This window comes from Lynx rufus, unplaced genomic scaffold, assembly GCF_022079265.1.
Source record: "Lynx rufus isolate CCGP_SWC_20201006 ecotype Redwood Valley unplaced genomic scaffold, mLynRuf1.p SCAF_1, whole genome shotgun sequence".
Taxonomy (NCBI): domain Eukaryota; kingdom Metazoa; phylum Chordata; class Mammalia; order Carnivora; family Felidae; genus Lynx; species Lynx rufus.
The window spans coordinates 106,953,233-106,974,843 of NW_025814823.1; the positions used below are offsets into that span (position 1 = coordinate 106,953,233).

The 21,611-nt window shown below is 38.2% G+C and overlaps 1 protein-coding gene across 1 annotated transcript in view; it reads left to right on the forward strand.

The window, feature by feature from the left end:
- ADAMTS19 (ADAM metallopeptidase with thrombospondin type 1 motif 19) overlaps positions 1-21,611 on the forward strand; it is a 248,895-nt gene that overhangs the window by 213,371 nt on the left and 13,913 nt on the right. The window contains exons 19-21 of the mRNA XM_047094684.1: positions 1,173-1,308; positions 8,086-8,290; positions 11,836-11,988. Coding sequence (XP_046950640.1) covers positions 1,173-1,308; positions 8,086-8,290; positions 11,836-11,988 — 494 coding nt within the window. The remainder of the gene's footprint in view (positions 1-1,172; positions 1,309-8,085; positions 8,291-11,835; positions 11,989-21,611) is intronic.

Here is a 21,611-nt window from a genome sequence, read left to right on the forward strand (position 1 = left end):
CCTTCTTCTGGGCCACCTTGTTGCTTCTCCCCATCCCCCATTCAGGTCAAAGCAAAAGATACTAAAAATTACTCAAAGTAGCTCTCTGTCTACATTCCTTCTTTTCTTCTTTCTTGATGCCAGCCTTCCCTGTCTGTCAGTTAAATCACAGAGTGACCTCTGTGCCACCAGCCCAGCCTGTCGTATTTGGCATGACTGTCATGAATGCTCTGAGTTTCCTAATTACCCATTGCATGACAGTCATGGGACCCTAACTAATGGCCTTTCAGTAGAGACCCAGAAGACTTGAGATTATTTTCTTAATCCTTTATGACCCATCTGGCCTTAAAATTGTTGGTAGATGTAATTATAATGTCAAACAATAAGTTAAATTAGATTATTAAATCTTACGTAGATATTTAGACTTTTATAGAGAAACAGAATTAGCATATATTTACTAGACTCTTTAGGTACCAGATGAAATAACAAAAATGTTGTCAAGTAAGTGTTCTTATCGGTCTCAAAGAACAAGAAATACCATACTAGTGGTCATTTTAACCTACTCTAATCAGACTTTATCATAACAGAGAAAGTAGAGAAGCCATTTTTCTGAAATCTGGTGAAAAATAGCAGGAGTCCCATAGCTTTTCTTAGAGAACATCACAATGAATAGGGAACGAATATTTCTAGAATTCCTCATTGCGCTAAAACACTTTTATCAGAGACAATAAGAATAAAGGTGTGAGTTATACTAAAAATATACAGAAAAGCCTGCTTTCCATAACTTACTACAGAGCGCAGGTGGTACAGAGCCAAATGATAAAATACACACGCGTGTTTATGTGCTTCCATGAAAGTATACAGGTTTTTTGCAAATTACAGCTTTCCACCACTTAATGCTAAAAGATAGCATAGTCCTTACCAACAAATCCTTAATTAATGTTTTATCAACTTATGCTGCCACAATCCCTTGGGAATGTAAAACTTGCCATTTAATTTCTAGTGAGGAAAACCTTACCATTTATCTTCCTTAAGCCTAGAGATGTATTTGCGTGTAAATTTTAAATTATATCTTCATTGATATAACTTAAAATTCCTTTACAAATCTGAAAATTACAACCAGCCTATGCACACCTCCTAAGCCCATTTACATAAAGGCCTCTCATTTCTTTATGTTTGTTTGCTCTTTTCAGGAGAAAGGAAGACAACAGTGTCTTGCACAAAAATCATGAACAAAAACATCAGCATTGTGGACAACAAGAAATGCAAATACCTAACCAAGCCTGAGCCACAGATTCGCAAGTGTAATGAGCAACCATGCCAAACAAGGTAACCCTCTCCCACCACTTGCTAATGCTCCATTTGGCCATTAAATCACTGGTCTTTAACACTCAAAACACTGGGGCGCCTGGGTGGCTCAGTCGGTTGAGCACCAACTTTGGCTCAGGTCATAATCTCACGGTTGGTGAGTTTGAGCCCCTCGTAGGGTTCTGTGCTGACAGCTCAGAGCCTGGAGGGTGCTTTGGATCCTGTGCCTCCCTCTCTCCCTGCCCCTCCCCCTGCTCGTGCTCTGTCTGTCTCTCTCTCTCAAAAATAAAATAAACATAAAAATATTTTTTAAACACTCCAAATGCTAACAAATCCACATCTTCCTAACAACAGTGCAAAGGAATATATACCAAGATGTAAGGTTTTAAACAAGCAAGATCTAGGAAAGAAAGATAATTGCCTGGATGGAAAGAGTATTAAAGCAGAAAGGATGGGGGGCACATGGGTGGCTCAGTTGGTTAAGTGTCTGACATTTGATTTTGGTTCAAGTCATGATTTCACAGTTGGGATCAAGCTCCGAGTCAGGCTCTGTGCTGACAATGTGGGGCCTGCTTGGGATTCTCTCTCTCTTTCTCTCTCTGCCCCTCCCCTGCTCATGTACATGCCTGTTCTCTCTGTCTCTCTGTATATCTGTCTGTCTGTCTTTCTCTCTCAAAATAATAAATAAGCTTAAAAATAAAAGCAGCAAGGCTAGGACTTACCTCAACTTTAACTGTATTCTCCACAGGATGAAAACAACCACTAAGTGAGACAAAGGAGGTGTAATTAAAATTGCTTGGTAATCTGTTGGTCACTTCTTCAAAAACCTGACTATGGGTTGAAGTTAGCTGTTTGTTCTTGAATTCTCTGAAATGGTATTGTAGAACTTGCCAAGGGAGATATAAAACAAAGCAGGACTGGCCAGGACCCAGTCCCTGACGCGACACCAGGGATGGTGTGGTCCTCCTGGTTTCCCAGGCTACGTCTTCACTTCCTCTCCCAGAGCTCCCAGGGTGACTGCCCGATCCCTGACCTTCCATCGCCCAATTCCTGAGCTGGGTCCTAGTTATTGGGCAGTCCATTTGTCTCGGTCTCCTGTGACTTCCCCAGTGAGTATGAGGCAACAAAGTAGGTGAGAAACTCTGAAGTAGGAAGTAAGACAGTGATGCTGAGCAGCTGAAAGTGGTGTAGAAACCTTAGTAACAGGCAGAGATGAAGTGGAACTGGAGTATCATTTTGGAGTGAGCTAGCAGCAAGGTGGTTTGGAGTGGTTCCCGTCATAGAGCTGAACGTCCACGTGTTTTCATATAAAAATTAAGGTTGGGCTTGAGTGGGACTGACCCCCAGTGTCAAAGGTCCTAAAAGCTTTCAAAGATAGAAGGATTAAATGAGTTTGAGGCTGCGTTGAATCCTCTGGAAAACAGAGACAGGCACATCTGTTCTATCCCAACACTCAGAGATCTGTTGAGGCTCAGGACATAGTTGTGAGTTCCTGGCGAGCCAAACAGAGATTGATCTCCCCTCTCATTGGCTCCTGTACAAGGGACACAGTGAATTTACATGTCCTGGAACTCAGGTGTGCAAATAATTTGTAGCTTTATAGCGGTCTATAACTAATATAATATTCTTCATGACCCTCCACTGAAATGAATAAGTATGGGGGAGCAGTTTAAAGAGGGAGGAGGAACAAAGTTGCCAATTAACTGTATTTAAACTTTTTTGTCTTAATCTCTTTGGGAATTAGTGTCATTGAGGCTAATGCTCAGTTCTTCTGGTTTCCCTGTTCCCCCTGCCTTCCCACCTCTGATGTAGTCCTGATCCTGAGTTCCCTGTATTTCAGGCTTATGGCAAAATTCAGTTATTAAGCCCTTCAGATCCAGCTCATGCTATATTAATGAGAGCTTAAAAGAATTTAGAAAATCCTTTCTTTCTTTACAATGCTGAAATGTCAAGGCTTGCTTTTCTGTAGATTCGGTGACAAAAGCTGAGTATCAGCTTTTTCTTTCCTTTCCATTTCTGCTCGAGTATTCTTATTCTTCCCCAAACTCCAAGGCAAACTATGCTTCTAAGGAAAAGGACAAAAGAATGATATGTAAAAGACCATGCAAAAGATAAAAGCACATTAATATACTTCGATTGTGTTATGCCCATTCCCTCTACTTGACTGTATGTTTTTCAGGATGACTTCATGAGTAAATGAACTAATTAAGATTTTTTTAGGTGGCAATGGAGTAATCAACAGGAAAAGTGACCTAGGGAATTACTGTTACCTGCAATCAAGTCCTTGACTCCCCTCTGTTCAGTGCGGGACAAATGGAACAGCAGAGTTTTTGGCCTTTGCCAAAAGAATCTGGACCATTTTTGTTATTGCCATTCCTAAGATTGATCTTTTTCTGTGTCTCTTTTATCTTATTTTTTAAAATATTTGTTTATTTTTATGAGAGCACAAGTGGCTGAGGGGCAGAGGAGGGGGATGGATCCGAAGCGGGCTCTGCTGATGGACTGACAAGCAATGAGCCCGATGTGGGTCTCAAACTCACCAATGGTGAGATCGTGACCTGAGCCAAAGCCAGACACTCAACCAACTGAGCCACCCAGGCACCCCTCTATCTCTTTTAATAGATATTAAAATGCCACCTTATCTTGTGTTAAATTATTGCTAAAATATTTCAAAACTTCATTTGTTTCATATACCATATAACTTTTCCATTTGGAGGGAAGAGCATTGGCTTTTCCTGGTGTATCAGGAATCTTCGAGTTGGATATGAGGACTAGAACATGTTTGTCACTTCCTGACTTTGTCTGCAAGGGATCAGAATGTACAATATACACACCATTCATTGTTCGTTCTCTGACCTCAGCTATCTTGAGGGAAAATGCCTTGTTAATGACTTGGTAAAATGAATAGTTTCAAAGGGTCACTACATTTCTGAGTGAGAGTTTTTTGCACCTGGAGACTGGATATCTTTTTTGTTAGAGATTGTTATCTTCCTTCCCTTGGAAAAGGAGTCAATATATCTCAAATCACCAAGAAGCAATGTCAGTGAGGTTAGCCAAAACATTGAATAGTAAGAAATGGACACAAGCAATTGTTAAGGTTCATCATAGGAAGACTTTCTGTGACTTACTGGTTTTAATTTTCCTGCCTCTTCTTTCTCACCACCCTAGTAAGAAACTTTCTAATTTCCATTTACATTTATTGAATAGAATCAAATAGTCTGACAGAACCCTATATGCCAAATATAAAATATATCAATGCACTAGTAAATAGCTTTGCAAGAGGGAATCTTTTTTTTCTTCAATATATGAAATTTTTGTCAAATTGGTTTTCATACCAAATTGGTACCCAGTGCTCATCCCAAAAGGTGCCCTCCTCAATACCCATCACCCACCCTCCCCTCCCTCCCACCCCCCATCAATCCTCAGTTTGTTCTCAGTTTTTAAGAGTCTCTTATGCTTTGGCTCTCTCCCACTCTAGCCTCCTTTTTTTTTTTTTCCCTCCCCCTCCCCCATGGGTTTCTGTTAAGTTTCTCAGGATCCACCTAAGAGTGAAAACATATGGTATCTGTCTTTCTCTGTATGGCTTATTTCACTTAGCATCACACTCTCCAGTTCCATCCACGTTGCTACAAAGGGCCGTATTTCATTCTTTCTCATTGCCACGTAGTATTCCATTGTGTATATAAACCCACAATTTCTTTATCCATTCATCAGTTGATGGACATTTAGGCTCTTTCCATAATTTGGCTATTGTTGAGAGTGCTGCTATAAACATTGGGGTACAAGTGCCCCTAGGCATCAGTACTCCTGTATCCCTTGGGTAAATAAATACGAGAGGGAATCTTAAAGATAAGGAAATGGGATAACTCCAAATTAAGTTAATTCCAAAATATAAAGCGTTTTTTCTCTTATTAGAATATGTTTTACACTTTAATTCTTATTTTTGAGCAGTTTTCACAAGGAATGGAAAAAGTAACTTTTACCATTATACTAAGGATATCTCAAATGTATTTTATTTAAAAAACATGAGATTCCAGGGGTGCCTAGGTGTCTCAGTCAGTTGAACATCTGACTTCAGCTCAGGTCATGATCTCATGGTTTGGTTTGTGAGTTCAAGCCCTGCATCAGGCTTGCTGCTCTCAGCGCAGAATCTGCTTCGGATCCTCTGTCCCCTCTCTCTGCCCCTTCCTTCCTCACACTCTCTCAAAAGTAAATTTAAAGAAACATTAAAAGAACATGATCTCCCATGAACTTGCAGATACTTCTCTTTTCGGTAGTGTCTTCTAGGTTCCATAGTTGAAGGGAAAGGTGCATACGTGGGTTTAAATTTAATTATAACCCAGGTATCCTCATGTAAAAAGGTGAAGCAGGAAACTAAATAAATTTGGAAGGTAAATACATTAGGAACAATCCACTAGGGGACTCCGAAGCAAAATGGTAGATCTGCATCATATCTGATAGATTTGCAGACAAGAACATTGTTAGAGGCAATATTGCAATGTAAATGTTATCGTGATTTTTTTTTTTTTTTTTTTTTTTTAGAAATAGAAGCATAGAATCATTTAGAACTAAATCCATTGTACAGATGAGAAAACTAGATTACATGAGGATGGGACTTCCCAAACTTTGAATCATTGCCAGGGGCATTTAGGCTTAAGTAAATTAGGAAGAATTGATGCTATTTCTGTAAAACACAGACACAAATTCCAAATCGAGAAATGTTTAATGACAGGCTGTTGATCTCTGCCTTTAAAGAGTTATATCCTTTTTTTAATTCTTTAAACTTTTTTAAAAAAATTTTTTAATGTTTATTTATTTTTGAGAGAGAGAGAGACAGTGCGAGCAGGGGCAAGGTAGAAAAAGAGGGAGACAGAATCTGAAGCAGGCTGTCAGCACAGAGCCCACTGTGGGACTCAAACTCATGAGCCTCAAGATCATGACCTGAGCCTAAGTCTGATGCTTAACCGACCGAGCCACCCAGGCAGCCCTAAAGAGCTTATATCCTAATCAGGAAAAGAAGGTCAACTTTTGTAGGGGGGCTGTGAGCCCCTCCACCTTGCTAGGGAATATTTAACAAGTGCTGAGTGCCACAAGCCAAATGCCAGAGGGCAGAGGAGAGCACAATCATTGTGGGTTGGGTGGAGAAGCTCTTTTGGGAGGAAGGGACTTGGACCTGGCTGTCAAGGATCCAGGCAGTGGATGCTCCATACACAGGTACCATGTGGAGAAAATAGAAAGTGTTTGGGGAGCAAACTAAGCATATGCTTTATTTTCCAAACAAATGAGAGAAGAAGCTAGAGAAATGAGTAAGTATAAATCACTTACAAATATATGGTAATATATATAGTATATACTATATCCTGAGTCCCTATTGTATGTCAGACAGTATAATAATAAACCCTTTTACAAAATGACAGAATGGAAACTTAACAGCTGTTAAGTATTGTTTCAAGAATGTGCACAGCTAGTACGAACCCCGAATTAAGCTCAGGGCTTCTGACTGCCCTTCACTGCGACGAAATAGGATCGTGCAGATAGTTTAGGGGGGGGGATTTAGATCCCCCTGGGAGGTTGTCCTAATGATGGGAAATACAGAGAGGGTTTTATTGATGAGAATCATATACTGACCAGAATCATACAAATTTTATGAATCACTTTAAAGGCATAGGCCTTGCCCCAAATAAATTTGGGGATGTGTTTAAATTAGTGGTCCTAGGTTAGATCCGAATTCATTAGAAAAGGGAGTGCCATAGATATGTATCACTGCCCTCGTGGTTGGGTAAAGGACGTCCATCTAGGTATTAAACTACATGTGTGTGGGCTGAATCACTGAATCAGTGAAATCCAAGAATAACAGTTGGAGTTCTTGAGGACCTTTCACAATAAGGTCACTTGACGCGTAGCACTCTGAGCCGGTCACTCCTGTGTCTGTGATTACATTGCAAGTACATAGAGGCTAGCCTGAGGAAGCACACATAGCTTTATCTGGAAGGTATGTCCCAGGCACAGAAATCTTGTTGCAGGTACTAGGCATAATGTACTAATGATTGCTTCCCCCAGGTAAGAGGGCATTCTCAGTGACGGGGTTCTGTTACCTTGCTAATACCTGCATATGTCTCCTTGTGAGGTCCTTGTACAGCCTCACTGCCAATTTCTGACTTTACAACCTCATGACCCTTGGTAAGTTGCTAAATCTCTCCTTGCCGTGGTTTCCCTCTCCACGATAGTTGTCGTACTTAACACATGGAGTTGTTGTGAAGATTCAAAACATGAAGAACAGGAATAACCCATGTATCTTAGCAATTGTACACTTAGAAGGTATCTCAGTGTGCCAATATGATAAGCAGCCACAGGTAAAGCACGTACTGTGGTGTGGACAGAATCTCATTCTTTGAGATTCTAAGACGCACAAGGCCCTAAGGGGGGCGCTCGGGTGGCTCGGTCTGTTAAGCATCTGACTTGATTTCGGCTCAGGTCACCATTTCACAGTTGGTGAGTTTGATCCCACATTGGGCTCTGTGCTGACAGTGCAGGGCCTACTTGGGATTCTCTCTCTCCCTCCTTCTCTGCCCCTTGCCTGCTCTCTAAACAAACAAACAAACAAACAAACAAAGAACAAGGCCCTGAGATAGGAAATAAGGAGAATTCAAAATGATAGAAAGCACAGGTGTTTTAGACAATGCTATATTAATTAAGAAAAAAAAGTCACTGTGCCACGATTCTAATTTCAGACATGTCAAAATACACCATGGGTTGATATCTTTTAACTTGTTTCAGTGGTTCTTGCTTTACTTTTAGATGGATGATGACGGAATGGACCCCCTGTTCACGAACTTGTGGAAAAGGGATGCAGAGCAGACAGGTGGCCTGTACCCAACAGTTGAGCAATGGAACTCTGATCAGAGCCCGGGAGAGGGACTGCTCCGGGCCTAAGCCTGCCTCCGCCCAGCGCTGTGAGGGTCAGGACTGCATGACCGTATGGGAGGCAGGAGTGTGGTCTGAGGTACAGTGCACGCCCCCAGCCCTCCCCATTTCATTTCTCTCCTCTGATGCCCACCTTGTCTGACGTCATGTGCTATCATGTTCAGAATCTCTGTTTACAGCAGTTTCAATACCATCTATTAACTTTTCTGACAAGAAAGAGGATATGCTGCTTATATATAATTTTGCAAACAGAAGAAGACAAAGTTATTTATTCAATAAATATTGTAACATAATCAAAAATGTATTCTATATACACTTTAGGTTGCTGCTTTTTTTATTTATATACCATGAGTATACTCTTCAGTAGGCAGATTTTTTAAAATTTCTTAATGTTTATTTATTTTTGAGAGAGGGACAAACAGAGCACGAGTGGCACAAGGGGCAGAGAGAGAGGGACACAGAATCCAAAGCAGGCTCCAGGCTCCAAGCTGTCAGCACAGAGCCCAACGCAGGGCTCAAACCCATAACCGTGAGATCATGACCCAAGCCGAAGTCAGATGCCCAACCGACTGAACCACCCAGGCACTGAAGAAATTTTAATACACATTTGACTCATTGTCTTTCTCTCCCTGAACACTTAAAAGAGGAAGAACAAGAAAGGGCGTTATCTTTTAACAATCATCTCCTAGAAGCAAAGACTCTGTTTTTATTTCATATTTAGTATATGGTTTGCATTTTATCATCAATCTAAGAAAGTTAATAGTTTCACCATTTTATAATTGATCTCAGAGACATTAAATAGTTTACCCAATCCTATCTAAGTAGAAGGGCTGGGATTTGAACCCAGTGCAGTCAGACTCACTGCACCACACACCCATTGGCATGTAGTCTGTAGCACACCGGTGTGGTCCACGCCAAACTGTATGGTTTATTTTCTTTTAACCTGATACATATGTTTGTATAATAATACACAGCAGTCTGGGCACCTGGGTGGCTCAGTTGGCTGGGCGTCCAATTTCAGCTCAAGTCATGATCTCACGGTTTGTGGGTTTGAGCCCCGCGTCAGGCTCTGTGCTGACAGCTCTGAGCCTGGAGCCTGCTTCAGATCCTGTGTCTCCCTCTGTCTCTGCCCCTCCCCCGTCACTCTGACTCTCTCAAAAATAAATAGATTTTAAAAATTTATATAGGGGCTCCTGGGTGGCTCAGTCGGTTGAGCATCCAACTTCGGCTCAGGTCATGAGCTCACGGTTTGTGAGTTCAAGCCCCACATCGGGCTCTGGGCTGATGGCTCAGAGCCTGGAGCCTGCTTTGGATCCTGTGTCTCCCTCTCTCTCTGCCCCTCCCCCACTCACATTCTATCTCTCTCTTCTTCAAAAATAAACATTAAAAAATGTGTATAAAAATAATAAATGGCAATCATTACTTATAGTCTCTAGCTGCTCTGAAGCATTTTATGTGAGTATGTGGCTATATGCCACACACACACAAACACACTCACACTTACATACCCACACACATGAGCACACACACACACGCACATGCACACCCAGAGCCAAATCATTCAGATGCTTACTTTCAGAATATTAGATAGGATATAAAACTGACAAACAAAATGCTAGGGTATGATGAGCAGCTAATCCTTTGAAAATGAGGATAAAGGAGCTTAGATAGTAAGGTGTGGGAATATTCTTCAATTAACGCAACCCCACACCTACTAAAGTACATTGACCAGTAGCATGATTTGCCGGTGTCTTCCTTTTCTGAGCTACACCTTACACCTTGCTGCTTAACAGATTCTCCTTCATTTTTGATGTGTGCTTTGCCGATGAATGTAGTATCTAATATTACATCCAAATGAATCAGTTCAATCTGGAGAGAAGATTCACGTGAGCGAAGGAAAATATCCCACCTCCAGCCTAACCATAATGTTTTTGCAAACTCTTTAGGAGGAAATAGGTCAGAGAGATTCTGTACAGATTTTTGGCACCAGCTGGGAGAAATATTATGTCTCAATGCAGTCTACCAATTTAAAAAAATGTTTCTCTTGTTTTTATTTAATTTAAACATTGATTTTATGGTTGAGGGTTAGTTCCAACTGCAAAACATTAAAATATAAATTTTAAGATGCTAAGTCACACGTGTAGTCCACTTTAAAGCTCAACATATTCAAACATAAGCCATAAATTATGAGACAGTTACTCATTTGTATAAAATATACGATATTTATAATATCAGTTTCATGCTCAGGTTTTCAACAACACACCTGTTGTAGTCCACGTGCTTATTCTTAATACTACGTCATTGTTAAATGTATTCCTGCAACTCTTGTTTTGGAAATGTTTTAATCACAAATATTCATTGAATTTTCAAGGGTTGCCATATCTTTCATCCATTCCCTTCTCTCCTTCCTTTCCCTTCTCTTGCCCAATGCCATTTTGGTCCCTGTGTCCAGATAGTCAGTGATGTATATCTTTGTAAAACTTAGAAGCTTTACACATATTCCATAATAAGAGACATAAATAAAAATGAGATGCCAAGTTGCACCTAGAAAAACTTGTATATTTGTATACAAATATACATACATGTTTGTATGTTACGTCACCATCTTAAATCAGGCGTCAGTTATTTATGAAATAAACAAACTGTTTTTCAACTGAATTATATTTTCAATGCTTGCAGTCATTTAGAATGATAATTTCTAGGGGTATATAATTATGCAATTAAATATTTATTTTTTTTTTGCTAAGATTTTTCTCTGTTTTAGCTTTAAGAAAAGTTTGTGAGAAAGGACACCCTCTAAAAAATTTTTCTATCTTTTGCAAACATTTCTTAGGGCTACAACAAACTAAATCTTAGCAAAAATAAAATGAATTTTCTTAGATAATTATACATAAAAATTTTTATGGCAATCAAGTTCAGTATTTTATATTTTGATCACTGTATATTATTTGTCTTTAATAAACAATCCTTATGTTACATTGATCTCTGCAATAATGGTCCTGTGTTCCTGAAACTCATTTACCTGCAGCACTCTGTCTTGAGCTTCATCTGGCTCCTGGTACTGGCGTATAGACAGGTGTTGAACTTCTCTTTGTTCTTTAACCTGGTCTATATGTGGTCATAGGCTTATGACAGATGATTAGAAATATTATTTAACAGTGGGCACGTGGATGGTTCACTTGGCTAAGCATCCGACTCTTAATCTCAGCTCAGGTCTTGATCTCAGAGTCATGAGTTTAAGCTCCACATCGGGCTCCATGCTGAGAGTGAAGCCTACTTTAAAAAAAAGAAAAAGAAAGAAAGAAAGAAAAGAAAAGAAAGGTGCGCCTTGGTGGTTCAGTCCGTTAAGCATCCAACTCTTGATTTTGACTCAGGTCATGGTCTCATGGTCCATGAGTTCGAGCTCCGCACTGGGCACTGATACTTCGAAGCTGCTTGGGATTCTCTCCCTCCCTCTCTCTCTGCCCCTCCCCTGCTTGTGCTCTCTCTCCCTCTCTCTCTCAAAATAAATAAACTGAAAAAAAATTTTTTAAAGAGAAAGAAACATTACTTAACATAATTTAACTGTTCATCTGTATCTCCTAATCACGGACTTCATCCAGACTCTCTGATGTTTCCTGCTAGTGTTCGGTCAAGTGTGGCAAAGGCGTACGTCACCGGACCGTGAGGTGTACGAACCCTAGGAAGAAATGTGTCCTCTCCACCAGACCCAGGGAGGCTGAAGATTGTGAGGATTACTCAAAATGCTATGTGTGGCGAATGGGTGACTGGTCTAAGGTAAGAGTCTTTTGGCGTGTCTATTAGGTTTCGATCATGTCTGCATCGCCCTGGGTGCTGTGACCACACAGCGTGCAGTTTAGGACAAGTAGAGGACAGAGGTATAGGTCATGGGAGATGGAGTGTTATATTCCCAGGTTCAAATCCGTGGTCATGATCTCTATAAAACTGTTTTAAAGATTAAATAAGATAAAAGGTAAAAAAACGCTGAAGACCGTCTTTCACTTTTTGACACAAAGGAAGCTTTCAAAAACGGCTATTGTTATTTTCTTGTGAATTTTTATTCATAATCGTTCTTTGTCAGAATATTTTTGCATGAAAGTTACGTAATATTAGAATACTATCAGATAAGACCATTTTGAAAATATAACTAAGTGAGGTAGTGACAGAATCAAACAGAGGCAATTCCCATCCTAATGTATAAAGGCATTCTTTTTCCCATCAATTTTTGGGGATGTGTATAGAAGACAAGGAAAGGAACAGCATACTTGAAGCCCTTTGGTCGAATCAAGTAGACACAACTCATGTGGCAGGTGAACAGAAAGTTTAATGTTGTGGTAATAGTATTATTTAAATTTACAAATAAAGTGTTGCCCCATATATAAGTGAGCAGTCTATCTATTCAGCCTACATAAAGTATTAATCAATCCTATGTTTTAAGATAAAATTCTGAGGGGTGCCTGGGTGCCTCAGTTAAGCACCCAACTCTTGTTTTTGGCTCAGATCATGATCTCATGGTTGAGAGATTGAGCCCTGTGTTTGGCTCTGCCCTGGGCATCGAGCCTGCTTGAGATTCCCTCTCTCTCCCCCTCTCCACCTCCTCCCTCCTCTCTCTCTCTCTCTCTCAAAAAAAGAAAAGGTATTTGTTTTGAAATTTATATATTTTGAGAGAGAGATCACGAGGAGTGGAGGGGCAGAAGAGAGCAAGAGTCTCAAGCAGGATTTGCACTGTCAGCACAGAGTCTGATGCAGGGCTCAAACTCACAAACCATGAGGTCATGATCTGAGCCGAAACCAAGAGTCAGATGCTTAACTGACTGAGACACCCAGGGTCCCCCCACCAAAAAAGTATTTAAGATAAAATTCTGATGATATTTAGGGGGAAAATGGCTCTCAAATACTAGTCTTCAGAAATTTAAGTGTTAATCAAATAATCCCCTGTGCCTTTCCACATCCAGTTGTGATATTATATACCTATTATCATGAAATCATAAAATTCTAAGGCTTCAAGGAGACATAATAAATCTTCTCTTCTTTCCCATTATTTTATTTGTGAAAAAAAAAATGGTGGCTGCTGAGGCATGGTAAGGAGTGTGGTACTTTTCATAAAGATCCTAAAGGACATTCTGGAAGAAATCTTCTCATTGTATAATGCACTAGGGGTAGCCGTTTTGCCTAATGTTGCCCCCAAAGAAATTTCCTGACATTTAAAATCTATTTACTTGTGATTACTAATGGCTTTCCTCTCTAAAAATGTTTGCATATTAGCATCACATCTGAGTTCTCATGAACTATACTTCTTTCTAAGACCTACAACATTTAAAGTTTGCATTGGGACTCTTTAAAGGATGCATTTGTAAACAATTTAAATTCATCCCTCACTACAGAATTAGGAAATATTCAGCCCAATCCAGGCAGTTTTGAACTGGTGAACCCTGTAAGAAAACTTCACACTTCAGAGCAAACAACTTTTAGGGGAAAGAGAATTCCAAATTAACCACAGATAGTTTATTTTATTTTCAGGGTTTATGTTTTCCTAATTCTAAGAGAAGGAAATAGAGTAGGAAGATAGGAAAGACCATGGCCTGGAAGTCAAGAGATGAGGGGGGTAGTCTCAACTCCTTCATTATGTAGATGGACCAATTGGTCAAGCTACTGAATACCTCGGTGTCTTTGTTTTCCTATGAGTGAAATAAGGAAGATAGACAACACCATTGCTTTCAAGCTTTTTGTATATTAATTCTTTCTTCAGCACTGATGATATAAAATAGGATGAGGAAATGGAAGTCCTAGTTGGAGGGATATGGGGAAGGTCACCTATTGTTTCCTTTTAATTCTGTGGGAACTCCACATTTGTTTATTTTGGCTAATAAGATTTGAGGTGTTTTCCTTAAGTGAAAGAAGTCTTCTGTAAGAAAAATTTTAAAACCCACAATAATAGATGAGCTATATTTTTCCAGCTTTACTCATTAATAGGAATATTTTAAGTGATAAATGTTAATCTCCAGTTCAACACACAAATTGTGATTACAACAAACAGAAGATCCAGGTTTTGTTGTGGCTTACAACACACAACTATAAATTCCTAAATTGCTGTGTATGGAAATACGGCTAGCAAATCCTATTTTCATGACAAATACTATTGGTGTTGATTAATAAATGTGCCTATCATGTGGCCTCTGGTTAAATCTTAAGCAAAATCAAAATTTGTTAACTGGGGAGATCATAAAAAACAGGACTTTTGGGTTTTTGTGCTAAGCCTGAAAAAATATTTTTTTCCAATTTTACTATAATTACATGTGTGTAAATTTTTAGGTATACTTAGACTGAATTACTTTAAGTTGGTTTTGTTGTGTTCTTACATTACTACGCAGCCAGAACATAGCCTTTGTGAGTAAGGAAAGAAGGTGATAACTCTAATAACTATTCTTCTTTATTCTGTGACTTTTTACCTTTGTCTGTGCGTCTGTTTGTTTTTGTTTCCTTATTTAGAAGATTCAGTATGTTGCACTTTTTTTCTTTATATGAATATAGTCTGCTCTTTACCTTAAACCAGTTTCATTGTTCTTTTTTATGACTTAGATCTCAGCCTAACAGATTTAAACAGCCTGCACAAATTAAAGTCAGTCGCGCCATGTGAACTTTATTGATTTCACCCCTTCTTTTTCACTCCTAAGAGATCACTTTCATGCAAAAATACAGACCATCCCAAAATAATTACAGAGAAAAGGAATAATTCTGAGATTATTAAGTTTCAGTGAGTAAAGTATTCACGGACGGAGGAAACCATAGATTTCTTATTCTTATCAGCTGTGTCCCTGGAACAGGAATAGCAGCAAGATGTGTGCAATTGTAGGTGATTTCTGTGCTCCTTGGAGGTCAATTAATCTGTCAGTTTCACTTAAATTCTACGAATATTTTTTAAACTATTGATAAACCTAAGTGGACTTAAGATTAGGCCTTGGGTTGACTTGAATCAAGGATATTCAATGAGCTACCCATAAAATCTTGCTGTGCAACGCTGTTCCTCCCACAATATGGGTGGAGCACTAGAGAATAAGTTAAAAGCATAATATGTTCTCAGCTTCTCACACTATCTAAAAGTCAGTGGCCACAAATGGACTAAGGGTATATCAGTTGAATGGAGGCTTCCTAGGAAAATGGCTTATTCCCCAAACTGTTCACTGCATTTGTATCAGCCTGTGTGATGTCTATCATTTATGTTTTGGTGATTTTGTGTAAACAGTGGAAAATCTGCTCTCAGCTTGAAAAAGAAAAATATAAATACAGGAATATTCAAAACAGAAAAATCTGTCATAAAAATGTTACCTCTGATTCCTAAGTAGATGTAATACAGCCTTTGTTGAACAATGTTTGCATTTATTCCTTTGAAACTAGAAAATTGGCAAAAATAGGGCACAAACAATGTAGTTCCTTTATTCTGGCTTGCATTAACCAGTGACACAATTATATGCCACATTCTGACTATATCTCTGATATAGATATGGCCTTTGGGTCTTTCTTGGGATAACAGAACACAACCCATATGTTTCTGAGCAGTTAAAATCTGCATTCACTCATTTAAGCTGACCTTAGAACACTGACTTAAAAAATAACATAGTCCCTTATGTTTAATGAAATGCCTTATTTTCAGCCAGAATTTGACCTTTCTGCCTCCATTTGAATGTCTACAGCTTCTTGTTTTCATTATTGGAGCCTATTGAGAAGCAAATAAAAGAGCATTGTTTTATCTACCTGTTACACAAAATTTGGTTCCTTCCTGAAGCTTTTATAGCATTAACGTTTCTGTGCAGCATTAGCAAGAGAACTCATTCAAGTGAGTGTTAATGAGAAACAAAACACCTTGGAATTGTACATAATTATTCTTGGTTTATTCTTAGATTCAATTCATAGTCCACAATTTGAGCTTAATTTAGTACTTCAAGATTCTGGGAAATGAATAGTTTTGGCCACATATCAAATCTTGACATGATTAATAGATTTTTGGACAAGAGATTATGAGTCTTTTTGTGATTATGATATAATTCAAAATAATGCTGGAAGCATAATAAATCATTTTGGATGATTTAATTATATAAATAGTATGTATGGCCTTGTTTAGAAGTGGTAAATATAAAGCTTGCAGTATAATGAGTCATTTTTAACTTATCCTGTAAAAGGAAACCACAGTTACATCCAGTATATTCAGTTGAAGAAGAATCTAAAACTATGAAAGTGTGAATAATCACAGAGGACATTTCTTTCCACTGGAGGAAACCTCAGTGAATCATTGAAGGAAACGTAAAGAAATCCTCATCAGTGCAATCAAGAATATCTATCCTAAACTAAATGACTAGATAACACCGTGTTTTTAATCATGCATCTCTGTAGCCTCGTAGTTTTGTTTTCAGTCAAGGGAGACAAAAAGAACCAGACTCAAAATTCCCAAGGGAAGGATTTCTTCTTGGCCCATAGTCAGGCTGGGGCTTTAGGACTGTGGATTTCCACATACTACTGACCTAATGCTGGCATACACCCCACCCAATTAAAATCCCCTTGCAGGAGGTCCCAGAATCCAAATGTGTGTCTTGTTGGTTTTAATACAACTAAACTAAGTGGGTTGTTAACAGGGGAGGAGAGGGAAGCTTAAGCACTTGTTAGAGGATTTCCCATTCAACTTTAAAGAAATAGTTGCAAATAGCCAAATTAAATACCCTAATAGAATGTAAAAATAGAAAATGTTAACTACCAGCTGAAACCAGAGAATCAAAGAAATGAATGAAATGACAACTGCGATAATGGAGAAAATACTTTGTCAAGTTAGATACATTAGTAAGACTGGTATTTACTGAAGATCAAATGTCATCCTTTTTAGAAGACTAAATTCATATTAATTAAGGAATGCTTGAGGCTTGCATTTCCCAAATTATATTCTATGGCAAACCCATTTCTTGGGATATAGTCTCCAGGTCTGAGAAATAATGTAGTTAAACAAAGATAAGCAAATACTGCAAATTGCTGTAGGACTTAAAGATCCTTTAACATTTTCCTATACTTGGTAAATCTCAAAGAGGGACTAGTATTTCTCTTTTCTTTATTTTTAACCAAAGCTCACTTTTGCAGAGCATATGGCTAGTTTGCTATTTAGTGTAATACACTATGGGAAAGCTTACATTAGATTATTCAAATTTGAAAGATTAGTTTTGTAAGTAATTTTTGGAACTGGAGAAAATTTGTAGATTGAAATCAAACTGAAATTATCTGTATCTAAAAACTATTCTTGGTGGATTAACATTTATATATAGAATTATTTTCTAATAATGTCTACAAGTCATTGGAAAAGATAATTGCCTATCATCTTTTTATAATTATAGTCTAAAAAGACACGAAAATTCGAGCAGCTACTCCATAAACCAATAAGAATCTAATACATCAAAATCTATCATTGTTGGATCAGTCAATGAATTAAAGAAATCAGAGATTGTGGGTTTGGTTTTAAACATTTGGACATCAAAGAAACCTATCACAAGGTGTCCTACAGAAGAGATATTTTGCATTATAGGAACATTTACTTTGAAAATACACTTTCTCTGAGTAAATTGTTCATACTACAGAAATTACTCAGTGATAAGTAGAATACTTTCTGTTATGTTGTTTAGATACATCTACTGAATATTTACAAAATTTGCTACTTACCATTCTTTCTGGAGAAGATAGCTATCTTCTAAACCATGCACAAAATCCCCAAATTATTGCCTATCAAATTGTTTAGCCTCTGATTCTTTTTTTAATTTTTTAAAAAAATTTTAACATTTATTTATTTTTGAGAAACAGAGATAGAGCATGAGTGGGGGAGGAGCAGAGAGGTAGACATAAAATCTGAAGCAGGCACCAGGCCATCATGGGGCTTGAACCCACAGACCATGAGATCATAACCTGAGCCGATGTCGGACACTTAACTGACTGAGCCACCAACATGCCCCTGACTCTTTATACTGCAAGAGAATGGACATTTTTTGCATTGCTATCATTTTTAGTTTTCAGGTCTTCTGACAATCTTATCTGTTGCCCAGATGTATTAAAAAAAAAAACAAAAAACAAATTTCAAAGTGTTTGAATTACTCAAAGCAGTCAAAGCATTTGGCTGGTATGATTGAACATAGCAGATGTATATTAGCTTTGAAGAAATGATGCACATATACTATCTGTGTATATATTCTACCTAGAGAAAATTTAAAATTTAGAGAGACTGGGGTAGTGTCTCTGTGTCTTTCCATGTATACGTGTATAAGTATATATAATGTATGTATTATATATGTGTATACATGTATAATTATAAATGCAGATATAGAGACATGTTTAAGATCCTTTGTATTGGAAAATGCAAGACAACTTGTTTTTAATCCATAGGGCTTAATTATACTGTCTCCTTTTATTTTTAGTGTTTATGCATTTATTTTGAGAGACAGAGAGAGAGCACACATGTGGGGATGGGCAGAGAGAGGAGGAAAAAGAATCCCAAGCAGGCTCCAGGCTTTCCGTGCAGAGCCTGACATGGGGCTCTATCTTAAGACCGTGAGATCATGACCTGAGCCAAGATCAAGAGTCAGATGCATAACCAACTGAGGCACCCAGGCACCCCTATACTGTCTTCTTAATAGATCATTGAAAAATCACCAGGCTTGTAAAATTATGCTACCAATTCTCTTTTGCTGCATACCAGGATATCTATAATTTCACTCTCTAAATCATACCTGAAAATATTTTAGTAAATAAATATGACTGAGGTAAAAAATTACTTTTGATGTTCTTTATAGGGGATGGAGCATTGAACATGCCAAAGTTCATTTTGGGTACATTGAGTGTTGGTGGGCAGCCGGGGAGAAGGGAAGCAGATTTTTTCACATAAAAAAATATAAAGAAATTTGACAAGAATATTATAAAATTAAAATCAGTAGTATTAGCCATTGAGTGTTTTTTTGATTAGATATAGTGAAGTGTATGTTTACCAAATGCCAGAGGATATCCAGAGATAGATATAACCATATCACCAGGACTAGCAGAGAATGACATCATTAAAATGCAATAAAAACATGCAAATGATTAGCCAGTTAGAAAGACATCCTATGGCGGGGTGCCTGGGTGGCGCAGTCAGTTGAGTGTCCAACTGTTGATTTCAGCTCAGGTCATGATCTCATGGTTCATGAGTTCGAGCCCCGTGTTGGGCTCTGTGCTGACTGCCCAGAGCCTGCTTGGGATTCTCTCCCTCTCTCTCTGTCCATCCCGTGCTTTCTCTCTCTCTCTCTCTCTCTCTCTCTCTCTCTCTCACACACACACACACACACACACACACACACACAAAATAAATAAATAAACATTTAAGAAAGAAAGAAAAAAGGAAGGAAGAAAGAAAAGAAAGAAAGACATCATATGGGGTCTTGGGATGCAAAATGTACAAAAAAAAATTTTTTTAACAGGTCCCTAATTCTGCTTCAGGTTGAGCGGAACATCCAGAGAGCCAGTGTGCACAACCAGCATTGATTTTGTATGGCGAAAATCAGTTCCCCCTAGCCTCGTTCCTACATCTGTAAAATGTGCCAAAGCAACTATATGTCTTTCCGAATTTTGTAGTGCTCTAACTGTGCAAGTAAAAGTAATCACCCAGCGTCAATGGTCCAAATGGTACATAATCCAAAGAAAAGTATTTTGAGTGACTTAAAATGAAAGATCTACTTTAGGATTAGATTGGATTAGAAAAATACATTGGATTAGAAAAATATGTCTATAGCTTTTTGTACTGTACACAGAGTATGTACAAGTCCATATAGTATAATAAATAAAACTAGGAAACATGTTTAGATATAAACACACACATGACTTTAGGAACTAGGAAACATGTTTAGATATAAACACACACATGACTTTAGGGCACAGAAAAGCAATGAGAGGAGTGTGTTGAGGGATACCATGGGGCAACCAAAAAGCTCCATCTCTAAAGGGAGTGGATTCTACTCACTTCTGCCCAGGCGCTTTCATATATCTGTGTCACCATACTACCAAGACTGGATGTTAGCACACTTTTTTAAACTAATTTGATAGCTGTGAAAAATAATACCTCATTTTGAAATATACACATTCTTAATTTTCCTTACAGACATTGTCACATAATTTGCTAACCGTATTTATAAAGATGCTCATTGTAGTCTTCTTTGGCACAACAAATATTTGGAAACAACCCATATATCCAATAACTAGTTATATAAATCATAATCCCACATTCCAACAGTGGGATATTGTTGTTTTTAAAAATATATGTATAGATAAATACATAATGATGGGAAAATTTCTCTAAGACCTACTATTAAGTGAGTAATTATGCAAAAGAGTTATATAGTATGAACTAAGGTTGTTTACATATATTATTCTTGTACATGTTAAAATTTTTCTGCATAGACATACAAAGAATAGTTTATTTGAATTACATTGGAGGAAAGGGCCTTCTGTGCTTATCGTTCTACCACATCCATATGTTACTTTTAGTGTTGTGAATGGGTTGATATTTTCTGTCTGAAACTAAAAGAAAACCTACTTGGCTAGTACTTAAATTTTTTAAGGCTACAATATAAAAAATGACTGATGTCATAGATATAGAAAGATACTCAGAGAATATTACAGAATTTCCAGGGAAGGGAAAGGATTGGGGAGTATAAGAGGTAAGATAGCTCAGTGCCTGGAGTTAGACAGCCTTGGGTTTGAATTCTGGATCTTCTGTTCAGCGAAGTTAGTGAATCCAAATGAAATAATTCGTGGAAAGTTCTTAGCATAGTGTCAGTTACATAGTAACCGAATTAATGCTAGCTGTTCATACAGTAGTATAAGTAGAGATAGAGAGGATTGGTTGGCTTTCAGAAATTGTTTTGAGGTTAAAATGAACAGACCTGGGGTTGATTATTTGTGAGAAAAAAGATGAAGAGTCAGGTGTTAAGGTAGTAAGGGCTCATGGCTTGGCTTTCAGGTCTGAACAATTTGTATGGATGATGCTTCTCTGATAGGAGGTAGGAAACCCTAAGAGTTAAGTTGGAGGGGAAAGATTTTCACTTTTATTTTGGGCGATCTTTCATTTGCCTGTAAGAGAGTTAAGTACTGGCATTCAGTAGGTAGATCAGAGGAGAGGAATGAGATGGAAATATAAATTTTGGAATTATCAACCCGTAGATGGTGCGAAAATGTTTAAAGTCTAAGTGTGCCTGGAGAGGGAGCATAGCTAGAGGGAGTGGAGGAAGGGGCGGACTGAATCTTTATTCTCAACCCAAACTTCAGTTGCCCTGGGACCCTGCCATTGGCGTTCTAGTAGGTCCTCAAATTTTGTATGTTTAAGACAAAATTCCTCAATTTATTTCCTC